The 14,965-nt window shown below is 45.3% G+C and overlaps 1 protein-coding gene across 3 annotated transcripts in view; it reads right to left on the bottom strand.

Moving 5' to 3' along the window:
- The window catches only part of DYRK4 (dual specificity tyrosine phosphorylation regulated kinase 4), a 48,517-nt gene extending 33,552 nt beyond the window's left edge, over positions 1–14,965 (bottom strand). Inside the window, exons 1-5 of one of the 3 annotated variants that reach the window (XM_082223087.1) lie at positions 14,462–14,965; positions 10,755–10,854; positions 8,923–9,007; positions 6,070–6,161; positions 4,358–4,501 (exon numbers count right to left, since the gene is read on the bottom strand). In XM_082223087.1, coding sequence (XP_082079213.1) covers positions 4,358–4,501; positions 6,070–6,161; positions 8,923–9,007; positions 10,755–10,854; positions 14,462–14,751 — 711 coding nt within the window. In that variant the 5' untranslated portion in view covers positions 14,752–14,965. The remainder of the gene's footprint in view (positions 1–4,357; positions 4,502–6,069; positions 6,162–8,922; positions 9,008–10,754; positions 10,855–14,461) is intronic. The other 2 variants (XM_082223086.1, XM_082223085.1) reach the window with 2 other exon arrangements.

The raw sequence follows: 14,965 nt of genomic DNA, 5'->3' as shown, positions 1-14,965 counted from the left end.
CGCCTGTTCTGTGCCTACAGCGTGAGCAGTTTTCGGGCAACTCCTGCTCCCACTCCTAGAACAGCCTTCTGTTAGGGGATTTAACTCATATTCCCTTCATTTTGTCTTCAGGTGTAGTATTTGTTTGAGCTGATATGAGGGAAACACTTGTCCATTGGCAGCTTCCAGCCCTCACATACTTTTAGTCACAAAAAATTCAAAGACATTATTAAAATTAGCTTCTATTTATTCAATTTGAGTTTTCAAACTTGTGTTTTGGAGCTTCTATTCCCTGTATATTCTTCCTCTTCTACTTCTTCACCCCCCACAGCACCTTCTTCCTCTTCTACTTCTTCTTCATCTTCTTTCTCGTCCCCTACCCCCTCTTCTCTTTCTTTCCTCTTCTCTCGTTTTTGCTTCCCTCTCTATCTCTTAACCTATCCTCAACTTTACCAAGTTCTTTCTCATACCTTCTCAGGAATTTTTCCACCTCTTGGGTATCTGTCAGCTTAAATCTTTTGTCTTTAAAAAAGAAGGCAATCCCTGCCTTGATTTAGAAAGGCTACAAGACTGCTGAGTTCTAACCGCCTGTTCTGTGCCTACAGTCCCTATTTATTTGGAGTAGGATAAAGCTGTCCTGGTCAGGAAGAATGGCTGCAATTAAGATGAGTATTCTTCCAAGACTGCTGTTTTTATTTCAGAATATCCTGGTGATTAGGCAATGCTTAAGGATTGGCAGAAAACCCTTTCCAGATTTATTTGGCAAGGCAAAAGAGCAAGAATTAAATTTAAACTACTCACAGATCGAAGAGATAGAGGAGGGTTTGCTGTTCCGAGCTTGAAACTTTACTATGAGGCCTCGTGCTTTTGTTGGATTAAAGAATGGATTGTCTTGAAAAACACAGATTTGTTAGACCTTGAGGGATTTAACACTAGATTCGGTTGGCATGCATATCTGTGGCAGAATAAAGGGAGGGTACGCAAAGCTTCTCTAACCACATCATCAGAGGTTCGTTGCTTGAGGTATGGGATAGAAACAAAAGACTTGTTGAGAAAGACATCCCCTGGTGGTTATCACCAATTGACATAATAACAGTTAAAAAACTGAACATGGAATGTGAAAGATGGACTTATGAAGACCTGGTAAGATCAGAAAAAGGTTGGAAAATCAAAATATATGAAGAGTTAAAGGATAAATTAACAGGATGGCTACAATTTCACCAAATTAACGCCCTATGGAACGAACATAAAAAAACAGGAATGAATGAAAAAAAGTCCAGATATCAGGTGGAAATACTAGAAGGTAATTCCAAACTCTTATCCAAAATGTATAACCAACTATTAGACTGGGATACTAAGGAGGAAGAAATAAAGGAAGTTATGGTCAAATGGGCTATAGATTAGGGATATAACCTAGAATATGACAGGTGGGTGAAACTTTGGAACAAGGACATGAAATTCACAGCATGTGTTGGACTCCAAGAAAATATGGAAAAAATGATGTACAGATGGTACATTACCCCTGTAAAATTGGGGAAAATGTATAAGACCGGAGACAAAACATGCTGGAAATGCAAAACCAAAGAAGGTAATTTCCATCACATGTGGTGAACCTGCGAAGAAGTGAAAAGGTTTTGGGGACTCATTTATGATGAATTAAAAAAAAAATTTGAAATATACTGTAATGGAAATTGGGGTTGCTTGTGCGTAAACTGCAAACTGCTCCAAGCTAGTCGTATGGCTGAAACTTTCCCTGGTTTGACAGCCCTTGAAACGCGACTCTCTTAGTCACTGGCAGAATCCGTCAGTGGGCGTGACCTAAATTTCTTCCAACATAAAAGTTGCTTGACTCCAAGTCTCCTCCTAGATTCTCTGCGTGGAAGCCTTCTGCACAGCGTGGGCGTGCCAAGCGGAGGTCCTGTGCTCTCTCCGCTGATTTCACTGGAAGAGTCTCGGAGCCTCCCCTCCGCCGTACTCTCAGCTTCCCCTTTCTCCCTGGTGTCCCCTGGATTTCCTTCCCCCGAGGAAGCTCTCTCTCCTTGCTAGTTCCCTCCCCTGCATCACTGGAGCGTCTTACCTCTCCTCTTCCCTCTGATGGCAGTTCCCTGACATATACCTTCCCCAAAAAAACCAAAGCCTTCCTCCTGGGAATGGTCGGAGAGGAGATCAAGAAAGAAGACCAAACAATCTTCCAATATGCAACGGTAGCCGCCAGGATTCTGCTAGCGCAAAATTGGAAAACCCCTAATATCCCAACTGTCAGAGAATGGCAAATCAAACTATTTGAGCATATAGAATTAGCAAAGATGACACAAAAAATCAGGCACCAAAAAGGTGTAAAATTTAATAAAGATTGGAATAAATTTATAACATACATAGAAGCAAATTTAGGAAATATTAAAATCACAGTAGGTGTAACATAAAACCTGCGATGTACAGGTGTTATAAAATGACACTGCAGAAAGGTATGGTGGTTACATAGTCCAAAACCGAGATGGAGGGAAGTCAATCAATGTTATAATATGAATCAATGTTGGTTTGTTTTGCGTTTGTTTTTTCTTTGTATGTGTTGTTCTGTTTGCTTTTTCTTGGTTTGTACGTTTTTGTTCTTTTACTCTTTATGTTCTTGTTTTAAAAAGAACTCAATAAAAAGAAATTTTAAAAAAATGAAAACTGCTCGTAGAAAACGTAGAAAAGGAACAAGAAAAGTGGTTTGAGGCTATGTTGAGATGACTGTTCTGTGGAAGCAGGCAGAAATTCTATGTCAGTCAGAGCATAATGGAACTCCACTGCGTTGGGGCACCATGCCCCTTTAATCATGCAATCTAGACTGGAATATAGAATTTGTGCAAATGCTTTGTTTTTCAAGAGATAGAAAATAAAACAAATCCCAATTCCGCTATATAAACTGAAAGTGAATTCTGCTTCCATCTCTACGGTCGAAGACCAATTACAGTCCTAGCCATGTTCTTCATAATGACAGAGATGTTGTGGGAACCCAAAGAGGAAGGTTGGTTCAGGTATGGAGCACTTTTGCACTCAAGGAAAGGTTAACGTTTATTATGGCTGCATAGCCAAGGACACGTCCACAAGTCGGATGTGAATGTGAACATGGGTTGCTGTTTCTGAACGTTTCTCCGCCTTGGTTCACACATAAGCACTTTCCATTTTATGCCTCCCAAATGTATCTAATTGTTTCTGATCCACACTAGTGGATGGTACTTGATGTGAAGCCTTTGTGCTGTATGTTTTTTCTTTCCCTCAATTAGTGCTTCCCCATCCTCAATGAATTCTGGAAGAAGAGTCTGGATTTGATATCCCGCTTTATCACTACCCGAAGGAGTCTCAAAGCGGCTAACATTCTCCTTTCACTTCCTCCCCCACAACAAACACCCTGTGAGGTGAGTGGGGCTGAGAGACTTCAGAGAAGTGTGACTGGCCGAAAGTCACCCAGCAGCTGCATGTGGAGGAGTGGGGAATCGAACCCGGTTGGCCAGATTACGAGTCCACCGCTCTTAACCACTACACCACACTGGCTCTGGAAGCTTGAGGCCCCTTGTTGGCATGCACAGATATTTATTTATCTCTGCATATGCTCCTTGTTTTTCTCTCTAAAGAGTCTAGAAAAATATGTCAAAGTAAAGTTTAAAAAATGGTCATTTTTAAACAGCAAGTTCAACATAAAATGTGCATGTGTGTGTGTGTCAGAGAGCAAAGAATAGCCAGGCGTCAAGATATGTGCGGCACTGATTCACTCACAAAGGAGAGAGCAGAGAACCGATTGGGTGGAGGCAATCCACGTGGATGTTTTCTGAAGTTCCCTCCTTCCTAAGGCTTTCCCATTCTTACAGCTGTTTATTCCTAAGCACATTCCATTGAAGTGAAGCTTTACTATTTTTAAGCAAGGGCTGCCTTTACCATTGCAGCCTAATCTTTTCCAGCCGGCTGTTAACCTTGAAAGTTGTTGGGGGCATGGTGACAAAAAGCAAACACCACCAGAACCCACCCACCCAATTTTATGTTGAATTAACTTTGCTTAACAAATTTTGCCTGGGTCTAGTTTATTGTGGAAAAAGTGGGGGCTGCCAGTCAAATGAGGAGGATGCCATGTGGACGATACCAAAAATACTGAGACACAAGCAACTGCAAATCTGTGAAGAAGCAATCTGACTTAAAACACAGTGAATTAGGGTCATACACACATTCCCACCCACCCCTGGAGTGAGGTCAACTTCCTCAAGATGCAATCCCATGCTTCTGAGGAAAACACCAGCAGCTCTGCTTCAGGACCAATCAAGCCAGGTTCCCTCTTCACTGCAATCTGATCAACAGGTAGAGAGTGAACTGCTAAAAATAAATTAAACCCTATGTATCTCACCTGCGGATGCGGATGCCGGTCTTTATGATTTGTCAGCCCTAAGTTTCCTTTCTTGAATTTGTGTGTCAGGGATGCGTTTTCTTGGGGGATTAAATGAGGTACCTCCCGTTGTCTTTGGATCACGGCTTTGGGATCAGGTAGAGTCTGTAACAGCAAGCCAAGAAATTATGAGCCGCTTCCCATGGTGCACATTCTAAACCCTGAAAAGGTAACTTTGAACATTTCCCGGTCAGATGCTTTTGAATTATGGTGCTGGAGGAGACTCTTGAGAGTCCCATGGACTGCAAGAAGATCAAACCTCTCCATTCTTAAGGAAATCAGCCCTGAGTGCTCACTAGAAGGACAAATCGTGAAGCTGAGGCTCCAATACTTTGGCCACCTCATGAGAAGAGAAGATTCCCTGGAAAAGACCCTGATGATGGGAAAGATTGAGGGCACAAGGAGAAGGGGACGGCAGAGGACGAGATGGTTGGACAGTGTTCTCAAAGCTACCAGCATGAGTTTGACCAAACTGCGGAAGGCAGTGGAAGACAGGAGTGCCTGGCGTGCTCTGGTCCAGGGTGTCACGAAGAGTCGGACATGACTAAACAACTAAACAACAACAACAAGTCATAAACAAGCCTTTGGGAAATGTGCCCATTTCAACAGTGGGAGAGAGAGTATGTGAGCGACAAGGAGAGAGGGAAGGAAGGAGACAGGGCAGGTGAACGGGTTTGGTAGTTATCTTCCCTGCCTCACACACGTCTTATTAATTGTAGTATTGCCTCCTGCCAAGCGGCAGAATCGGGAACGGGGGCGGGCCCTGTTCTGGACCCCTGTTCACGTCAGCAGAAAGGCATGTAAACCCGCCCCACCCCACCCCTTTGGCATGATGGGGGCATGTGCATGATCACACGTCATTCAGACAGGCCTAAAATAGGAGCTACCTGTACAGGAGTACAGGAAGAGAGCTCTTCATTGGCCGAGGGAAGGGAGCATAACTGCAGATGATACTTATCTCTTTCTCCAGTCATTCCCCCCCCCCCAATTCTTAGGTGTTTGACCACTGCTTAGTTAGGGGTCAGCAAACCTTTTCAGCAGGGGACCAGTCTACTGTCCCTCAGACCTTGTGGGGGGCCAACTATTTTTTTGGGGGGGATGAATGAATTCCTGTGCCCCACAAATAACCCAGAGATGCATTTTAAATAAAAGGACACATTCTACTCATGTAAAAACACGCTGATTCCTGGACCGTCCGCGGGCCGGATTGAGAAGGCGATTGGGCCGGATCCGGCCTCCGCGCCGTAGTGTGCCTACCCATGGCTTAGTTCTATGAATAGATAGGTGGCAGTGATACAGACCCCTGAACCCCCAATCTATTCATACACACACCCTCACACGTCACCCCCACTTTTCTGTTCGTACAACTGAGCACACTACTAATCCATTCACTGGGTGTGATGCGTTTGAAAGGGAAGATATTGTTATGATTATTAATACCACACATTTTCACCCGATGGGACCCAAGGAGGCTTACAGATAAAAAACTAGAGCCACTAAAAACACAGAGAAATCAATCATTAAAAATCAACATTCACAAACACACATGTATTTCAACTTGCCTTGATATTTGCATTATTTGTAGCTATGAAGACGTGCAACATACAGTTTAGCAAATGAATTGTTCATGTATGCAATGGATCATTATAAATAATTATAAATTGACTGCTTACCAAAGGTAATTGGGCATAAGCTGCTTCACTTGATGCTTGATCTATCTTTGTTTTGCTTCCTGTGTGGCATATGTCTCCCTTAGGAGTCTTCCCTATTTAGAAAAATATAGGTTAGGAGTCTTTCTACACAGGAGGCATATCTAAGTTTTACTGGGCCTGTCACTTAAAGATAAAACTCAGTGTGTTCAATGAAACTTACTCCTAGGCAAGTATCCATAGGTAGGCAGACCATTGTAAGTGCCAAAGCATTCCCTAAAACAGGAAGAGTCAAACTTTGCAATCTTGAGAGATTTTATTCTCCAGATAGTGACCCAGGGGCCAGATGTGTATTGTTGTGAGTTTGGGTGGGGGGGGTTCTGTATCCAGGGAGCATGTGACCCAGGAGCTCAGCTGCAAGGCACCTAGATGGCAGGTTATCCCACACTAGGAACTTAGGTAAAGGTAAGCCCTAGGCTCTCTGGTTTAGACCACAGCGCCACCCACATCCCATACTAGGTGTTAAGCTGTGGGTGAACATATCAGACGACACAGCGATTCTTCAACAGCTCTTGTTTATTCACAGGCCAGGACAGAACTGAACTGAAGGGTTCAGCCAGCCTGCTTATATAGAGCTCCAGTACAACGCAACTGTAACACTTTCTGTAACTATCCAATCACTGAAAGTCACTTCCAATCCCTTATTTGCATATGTGGCCTGAGTGAAAACCATCTACAGTATCCCCCTGCTGGCCAAGGGTGAGAACTTCAGTACATAACTCTAGGAACTTAGGTTGGGTTTGAAAAAAATAAATAAATAAAGAGGGGAATCTATGCATTATGGTTTATGGTGGGGAGGGCAACTTCAGGTGAGACAGGCACCCATGAAAACAACTTAAGGCTGCAGTTCTAAATCTTATTAACACAATCTAAGTACACTTACCTGGCGGTCAGTCGTACTGAACTCACTGTATTGCACTGCTAGATAAAAACTGCAGTTGCGTGGCAAGACCCCGAACCCGCACCCCCCCCCTTTGTTGGAATAAAGACACTTGACACCAGTATTTTAGGTTAATGGGCTAAAAAACGGCGCAACTGTATTGGTTACAGAATGTGAGTGGTATTGGCTTAGGCCAGGGGTCTGCAACCTTTAAGACAAAAAGAGCCACTTGGACCCGTTTCCGAAGAAAAAAAAAACTGGGGGCCGCAAAACTCGTCATTATAAAAACAACTTGTTGTCACTTTTTTATTATTTCTTTGTTTGACCCCTCAGAATTACTCCTCCTCATAGAAATAAACGTTAAATTAACAAGTTACCTTTTTTGTGTGTGTGTTCTTCACTCCCCTTCAAAACAGTGACCAGCGTACATGCCCACTTTCAATACAGTGACCAGCGTACATGCCCCTTACAATGTAGCGGGCGGGCGGGAAGGTGACGTCGGGACGGTGCGTGACTAACGCATGCACCGCCCCCATGCGACGTCACAGCCAGTACAGCGCCCGCCACAGTGGGGAGTGTCGGGGCACATAATGCGCCTCCTCCCCTCACTAGTATCCGCCCCGGAGCCGCGGCAAAGGTGTAAAAGAGCCACATGCGGCTCCGGAGCCGCGGGTTGCAGACCCCTGCCTTAGGCATTGGAACCGAACCAACTATATCTGACTCCTGCCTGTCTGCAGGAGTCTTGGAAGGGTTAACCACCAGTAGGGGGAGCCCTGCTGATGCACATCAACTAGGAACTCCCCCAGGGTCACTGCTAGGGGTCGTGCCATGGCACCAGCACCCCGTCTGGACAGGATCACGCCCCCGGATTCCTTTAACAGAATACCCTTGAAATAGGAGGGGTAGGTGATGGCCTTGACCTCCCCTCACCTCCAATCTAATACTCCAATGCCTAACCGCCACCCGAGCCAAACTGCACGAGCACGAAAAAAGGAGCGAGTTCCCACCCACGGGCTGCTAAATAGAACACGCCACGCCCCCTGGCCACCCGGATTGGTCGGTCTGGGGCGTGACGCGGAGAGGACTCCCTATGTCGCGGGAGCTAGCCACACCCCCATGCACAGGGCGGGCTCGTGTCCAGCCCACAACTCGGGAAATGGCTTTATCTTCCATTTGGAAGACATCTGAAGGCAGCCCTGTTTAGGGAAGTTTTTAGTGTTTGAAGTTTTATTCTGCTTTTAATGTTCTGTTGGAAGCCGCCCAGAGTGGCTAGGGAAACCCAGCCAGATGGGTGGGGTAGAAATAAATTATTATTATTATTATTATTATTATTATTATTATTATTATTATTATTATTATTATTATTTCTTCCTTATGAGATAGTTTGTCATCTCAGGTGTGAGGTCAATCTGGTAAGTTTTACTTAAAACTTCAAGTTTCAGGGGGATACTGTAGATAGTTCAGGTCCACGTATGCAAATAAGGGATCGAAAGTGATGTTCAGTGATTGGATAGTTACAGAAAGTTGTTACAGTTGCGTTGTACTGGAGCTCTATATAAGCAGGCTGACTGAAGCCTTCAGTTCAGTTCTGTTCTGGCCTGTGAATAAACAAGAGCTGTTTGAAGAATCACTGTGACGTCTGATATGTTCACCCACAACTTAACAGATGCCTCATAGACATATGAAGAGTACACCAACCAGCTCTTCAACAGGATGCAAATTCTGGCCTCACTTTCACATGCATTGGTCTACTTCCCAGAGATCCAGCTGAATCCTATATGCTATGCTTGTTGAGTTCTGTCAAGCATGCAGTGAGCAGATTCACAGGAACCTTTGCGATTTTTCTGATGTTTACCTAAGCTGTTTGACGAAAAGCTCCTACGGAGGACAACTTTCATTTCAAAACAGAAGAGGCTTACAACCTAAGCTTTGCTTACCGCAGGGATCGGGCTGGCCTGATCCAATTCTAATTTTTTCTCCATCTTGCTTTGAGCTGTGAACAACAGCACTCCGTTCCCTTTCCTGTAAGAAAGAACAGGGAGAAGGAATGTATAACAAAGCCAGAGATTTCCTGTATATGTGAATGTTCTCCAGTGGAAAAGTAACAGATTATCAGGCAAAAGCACTGGTGCAACGTAATTTATTTCGCTAATTAGCACAAATAGACCCTATTCTAGCTCCAAACAGCCTGAGAGCAACGTGTAGAATCATACGACTGGAAGGGACCGCAAAGGTCCTATAGTCTAGCTCCCCGCCAGTGTAAGAAACCCACTGATAGGTGGCCATCCAGCCTCTGTTTAAAAGCTTGCAATGGAGGAGAGTCTTTCTGAGGCAGCCTGTTCTACTGTCAAACCACTCACATGGCTAGGAAGTTATTTCTAATGTTTAATTGACATTTCTTCTTATAGCCTGCACCTGAGAAGTGGTGATTAATTCTTTCCGCACACTTTAGGTCCTAAGGAAAGAGCTGCGTTACCGTAGTACAGTGGTACCTCGGGTTACATACGCTTCAGGTTACATACGCTTCAGGTTACAGACTCCGCTAACCCAGAAATATTACCTCGGGTTAAGAACTTTGCTTCAGGATGAGAATAGAAATTGCGCAGCAGCAGTGGGAGGCCCCATTAGCTAAAGTGGCACCTCAGGTTAAGAACAGTTTCAGGTTAAGAACGGACCTCCGGAACGGATTAAGTTCTTAACCCGAGGTACCACTGTACTAGTCTTGGAAAGGCAGGGAGTCCTTGCCTCGTAGCCATGTGATGGTAAGTCTAATGAGATGCATTCTTTATTCTGTGAGTCGGGGTATTGGGATGTCCTGTCACCTGGAATTCCCCTTAGTACATTTCCAGGCACCTTGCAGCTCATGAGGCATAGCTGTCAACTTTCGGATTTGAAAATAAGGGATCAGCAGCCTCACCTGTCCCGGGGACAGCCTACAGGATATCTAACAATCCAGGATAGCAAGGGGAAGCGGCGGGAAACGGCGCTGAAATAAGGGAATTTCCCACAAAAAAGGGGGAAGTTGACAGCTGGACTAGAAACATATTTTGAAAAAGGAACAGGCAATTTTGGAAAAGAGGTAGGCAATCTAAGGCCTGTGGGCAGGATGCAGCCCAATCACCTTCTAAATCCAGCCCACAGACAGTCTGGGAATCAGCGTGTTTTTACATGAGTAGAATGTGTGCTTTTATTTAAAATGCATCTCTGGGTTATTTGTGGGGCATAGGAATTCATTCATTTCCCCCAAAAATATAGTCCGGCCCCCCACAAGGTCTGAGGGACAGTGGACCGGTCCCCTGCTGAAAATGTTTGCTGAGGCTGAGGATCCATAATCCTGTGTTATATATATTGTGCTAAATGGGGAAACGAGACACAGGTGGCGCTGTGGGTTAAACCACAGAACCTAGGACTTGCTGATCAGAAGGTCGGTGGTTTGAATCCCCACGATGGGGTGAGCTCCCGTTGCTCGGTCCCTGCTCCTGCCCACCTAGCAGTTCGAAAGCACCTCAAAGTGAAAGTAGATAAATAGTTACCGCTCTGGCGGGAAGGTAAACGCCGTTTCCGTGCGCTGCTCTGGTTCGCCAGAAGTGGCTTCGTCATGCTGGCCACATGACCTGGAAGCTGTACGCCGGCTCCCTCGGCCAATAAAGCGAGACGAGCGCCGCAACCCCAGAGTCGGTCACGACTGGACCTAATGGACAGGGGTCCCTTTACCTTTAAATGGGGGAAATAAAAGGTATACAACTGCTGCAACATTAGTTTTGCTTACCTTTTGGTAGGCATTTGTTTTTTCTCCAGGCTTCAGTATAACAGGGAGCGCACTTGATCTGCCTTTTCTTATTTTTTCAGCCTTGGTGACAATCTTCTTCCTAAAGAGTAAACATGGAGAAAATTAATCATGCAAACATTGTAGGAACAACGTTATTCTAGATTTAGAAATATAAGCTGAAATAGTTTGGGGAAATAATTTGTACTGTACCATGCTTAGGAGAGTTTTTTTTAATGTAGAAAGGATAATAAATATTAAAAGTAAAATAAGATAAGAATCAGTAGCCATGTAGCCAGTTAGGACAATAAAAGTTTAACTAAAAGGAAAGAATATTGTGCAGGAACATAGGTTATATAATCAGGAAATAAGGATGGGGGGGAGAGAAAATGATTAGTTGAACTTGCACATTTTCACTGACGCTTTGTTCCTTTTAGTAAGCAGCTTGTTAAGTTGTGGGTGAACATATCAGACGACACAGCGATTTTTCAAACACCTCTTGTTTATTCACAGGCCAGAACAGAACTGAACCGAAGGGTTCAGCCAGCCTGCTTATATAGAGCTCCACTACAACGCAACAGTAACCATTTTCTGTAACTATCCAATCACTGAACGTCACTTTCGATCCCTTATTTGCATATGTGGACCTGAGTGAAAACTATCTACAGTATCCCCCTGCTGGCCCAGGGTGAGAACTTCCGTACATAACACAACTGGAAGTGTCCTTCCTATTATCACTGTTAATATTTAAAAATCAAACTTTGCTATCAATGCATGACCAGCAATAGTTCAGAGCTCACCAAGAAAACCAGGAAAACGTGGACCATTCTATGATTCAAATGGCCTTTTTCCTTCCTCAACAACGGCAATACACTCAGCTTCCTACACACTTTAATTCAGTTTCCCTCATATTTTAGAAGCTCACATTCTCCTTCTCAGGTGAACCCTACCCTCCATCACGTCCACAACACCCCCAACGCAGATCCAAATATGTTTAAGGGGGGGGCTCAGTGCTACTCTTTCCTTGCTTACTGCCACGGTTGAGACTCAAGAGCAGGAAGCGAACAACGCCTTCCTCCAGCTGCTGTTGGGACACATCCTTCCTGGTATCTCAGAGACAAATAATATACCCATGGGCACCAAGGGGGGATTAACACCGCCATGCCATTGTCGAGAATACCTGTGGTCCTTTCCTTTCATCCTAAGCGTCCGTTCTTGGGAATGCAGGCCTTACCCACGTAAATGTTTCCATTGGAAGCAGGAATAAGAAGTCAGCAGAAGTCAAGAGGAGGTTAAAGGTAAAGGGACCTCTGACCATTAGGTCCAGTCGTGGCTGACTCTGGGGTTGCGGCGCTTGTCTCACTTTTTTGGCCGAGGGAGCCGGCGTACAGCTTCCAGGTCATGTGGCCAGCATGACTAAGCCGCTTCTGGCGAACCAGAGCAGCGCACGGAAAGGCCGTTTACCTTCCTGCTGGAGTGGTACCTATTTATCTACTTGCACTTTGATGTGCTTTCGAACTGCTAGGTTGGCGGGAGCAGGGGCCGAGCAACGGGAGCTCACCCCGTTGCGGGGATTCAAACTGCCGACCTTCTGATTGGCAAGTCCTAGGCTCTGTGATTTAACCCACATTCCCAACCGCGTCCTTAAGAGGAGGTTAGGAGCAACTAAATTTCAAGACCTCCATCCTGATGCAAGTAACAAGTAAAAATGTAAACCACTTTGCCAGTTCATGTACAATCCTGGGACCCAGTACTAGCTGACTGGGGGGTAGTACAATGCTTTCAGTGGCAACAATCCAACCCTCTGCTTGCTGCTAATGTGCAAAGCAGTAGGGAGAGGGGATTTGCAAGGGCAAAATGGTGGCTTTCAACATTCCTCCAGCTGCTGCTTTTCTTCTGCAATCGCTCAAAGGACTGCAAGGGAAAAGGAGCAGAAATAGGATTTTTAAGCAACTCACTGTCATTTCTCCCCGACAGAACTCGCAGACTCCCTGCACTTCCATGCCACATTTGCATGTTGGCCACAAATGTGCCAGGGTGCAACTGTAACCTGAGAATCCCTTATTTGGCACCAAGCATGGAGTTCTGCGTGGGACGCAGGTGGTGCAATAGTCTAAACCACAGAGCCTAGGGCTTGCCGATCAGAAGGTCGGCAGTTGGAATCCCTGCGACGGGGTGAGCTCCCGTTGCTCAGTCCCTTCTCCTGCCACCCTAGCAGTTCGAAAGCACGTCAACGTGCAAGTAGATAAATAGGTACCACTCCAGCGGGAAGGTAAACAGCATTTCCGTGCGCTACTCTGGTTCGCCAGAAGCGGCTTAATCATGTTGGCCACATGACCCGGAAGCTGTACGCCGGCTCCCTTGGCCAATAAAGCAAGATGAGCACCGCAACCCCAGAGTTGTCCGCGACTGGACCTAACGGTCAGGGGTCTCTTTACCTTTTATGGAGTTCTGCACTCAGTGGCTGATCTTGATCTCCCTTGCATGGTGTGTGAAGCAGCCCCCAGTGCAACTCTGTAAGTATATGCTTACAGGTAGGAAGCCGTGTTGGTCTGCCATAGTTGAAACAAAATAAAAAAATTCCTTCCAGTAGCACCTTAGAGACCAAATAAGTTTGTTATTGGTATGAGCTTTTGTGTGCATGCACGCTTCTTTAGTATATGTTAGGGGTACTGTTCATAACAACTGGCCGTGGTGAGCATTTAGTGAGAATGTGCACATAATCTATTCCACAAAGAAGGGATTGTGCACATCCTCAGCCAATATAAGCCTTGGAGAATGGACATAGCTGCATTTTGTACGTTCTCCAAGAAATAATGTGATTCCGCCACCTCTATCTCTACTTCAGAAGTGTGCACTCTGCAACACCTGGGTTGCTTCTGGCCCGCTGCCTAACCTTACACGGCAAAAAAGATCAGAAAGAGGGAGTGGGGTCCAAGGAAAAGGATTCATTCTGGCCCCCTCCTTGAAGTCCAGTTTCCTTTTCAGCCCTTTCAGCTGTTCCCCAGTCAGCTGAGCAGCACTAGGGACATCACAGGGAGCGGAAAGCTTTATACTTTCCCTCTCATAAGCCTTCTGAGAATTGCCACCCATGCTGCTCTTAAGCCTGGTGCCAATTGTCACAGGAATCACATGGGAGGAATGAGTTAAACTGCTGATGAAAGGTAACTCAGCAGGGAAAAGACGATTGTGAATGTGAAAGACTTCTGGTCTCAGCCGTACCAGTCTGGGAAGCCCCTCTGAAGCGATTTTGCATGCCTCTGCCTTACCCCGGCCAGTTTGAAATATTCTCAGTTCTACTAACATGTTGGGGGGAGTCTATTACAGTGGTACCTCAGGTTACATACACTTCAGGTTACAGAGTCAGCGAACCCAGAAATAGTGCTTCAGGTTAAGAACTTTGCTTCAGGATGAGAAAAGAAATCGGGTTCCGGCGGCGCGGTGGCAGCAGGAGGCCCCATTAGCTAAAGTGGTGCTTCAGGTTAAGAACAGTTTCAGGTTAAGTACAGACCTCCGGAATGAATTAAGTATTTAACCGGAGGTACCACTGTACACTGTTTGTGTTACCATTGCTCATAATAGGATGTTAACAAATGAATCTATAGAGTTTTGCCCATTTTAAAATTCCTGTTCTGGAATGAAAGTTTATGAAAGCCGCACAAAATGGATGGTGTAGGAGAAACCTAGACGCAATGAATGAATTTTCCTACCTCGACAGAACTGGCTGAGATGTTATGAGCTGAGGAACTAAGGCATTCATCTTGTTTTCCGAACATTCCTCCATTGACCTTAACACAGAGAGAAAAGTCTTCCATGAGATTTCCAACGAATCACCAGTTTCCACACTGGGAGCCCCAGAGAGACTCAGGTTGCATGGAGTAGGGCAAGCAACAGTTCTCGGGGCACCAGTTCTGTCTTGATAGTCGCCTGTCTCCAACTTGTACTCAGCAACTCTTTGCTTGTTTTGCTCAATGAGTGATAGCTTCTTTTTCTGTGGCATTCCCACTACGCTCAAGAGCTCATCCCAAGAATGGCAAACGTCAACGAGGCACCAGAATGCCAGCTACCAAGTGAACTCGGCGCGTACCCAAATCAAAGTAGCGGCATCCTAATGTAACCTTTCGGTTTTGCCAATTTTTCTTTTCCCCCCACCCCCCCAGTATTTATAGCATCCAGAGAGAACAGTGGGATATAGAGGGTACATGACAGACAAG

Source organism: Podarcis vaucheri (assembly GCF_965113315.1).
Source record: "Podarcis vaucheri genome assembly, chromosome: 5".
In the NCBI taxonomy this organism is placed as follows: Eukaryota; Metazoa; Chordata; class Lepidosauria; order Squamata; family Lacertidae; genus Podarcis; species Podarcis vaucheri.
Note: the sequence above shows the minus strand (reverse complement) of the source record. Positions and strands in the feature narration are given on the sequence as shown.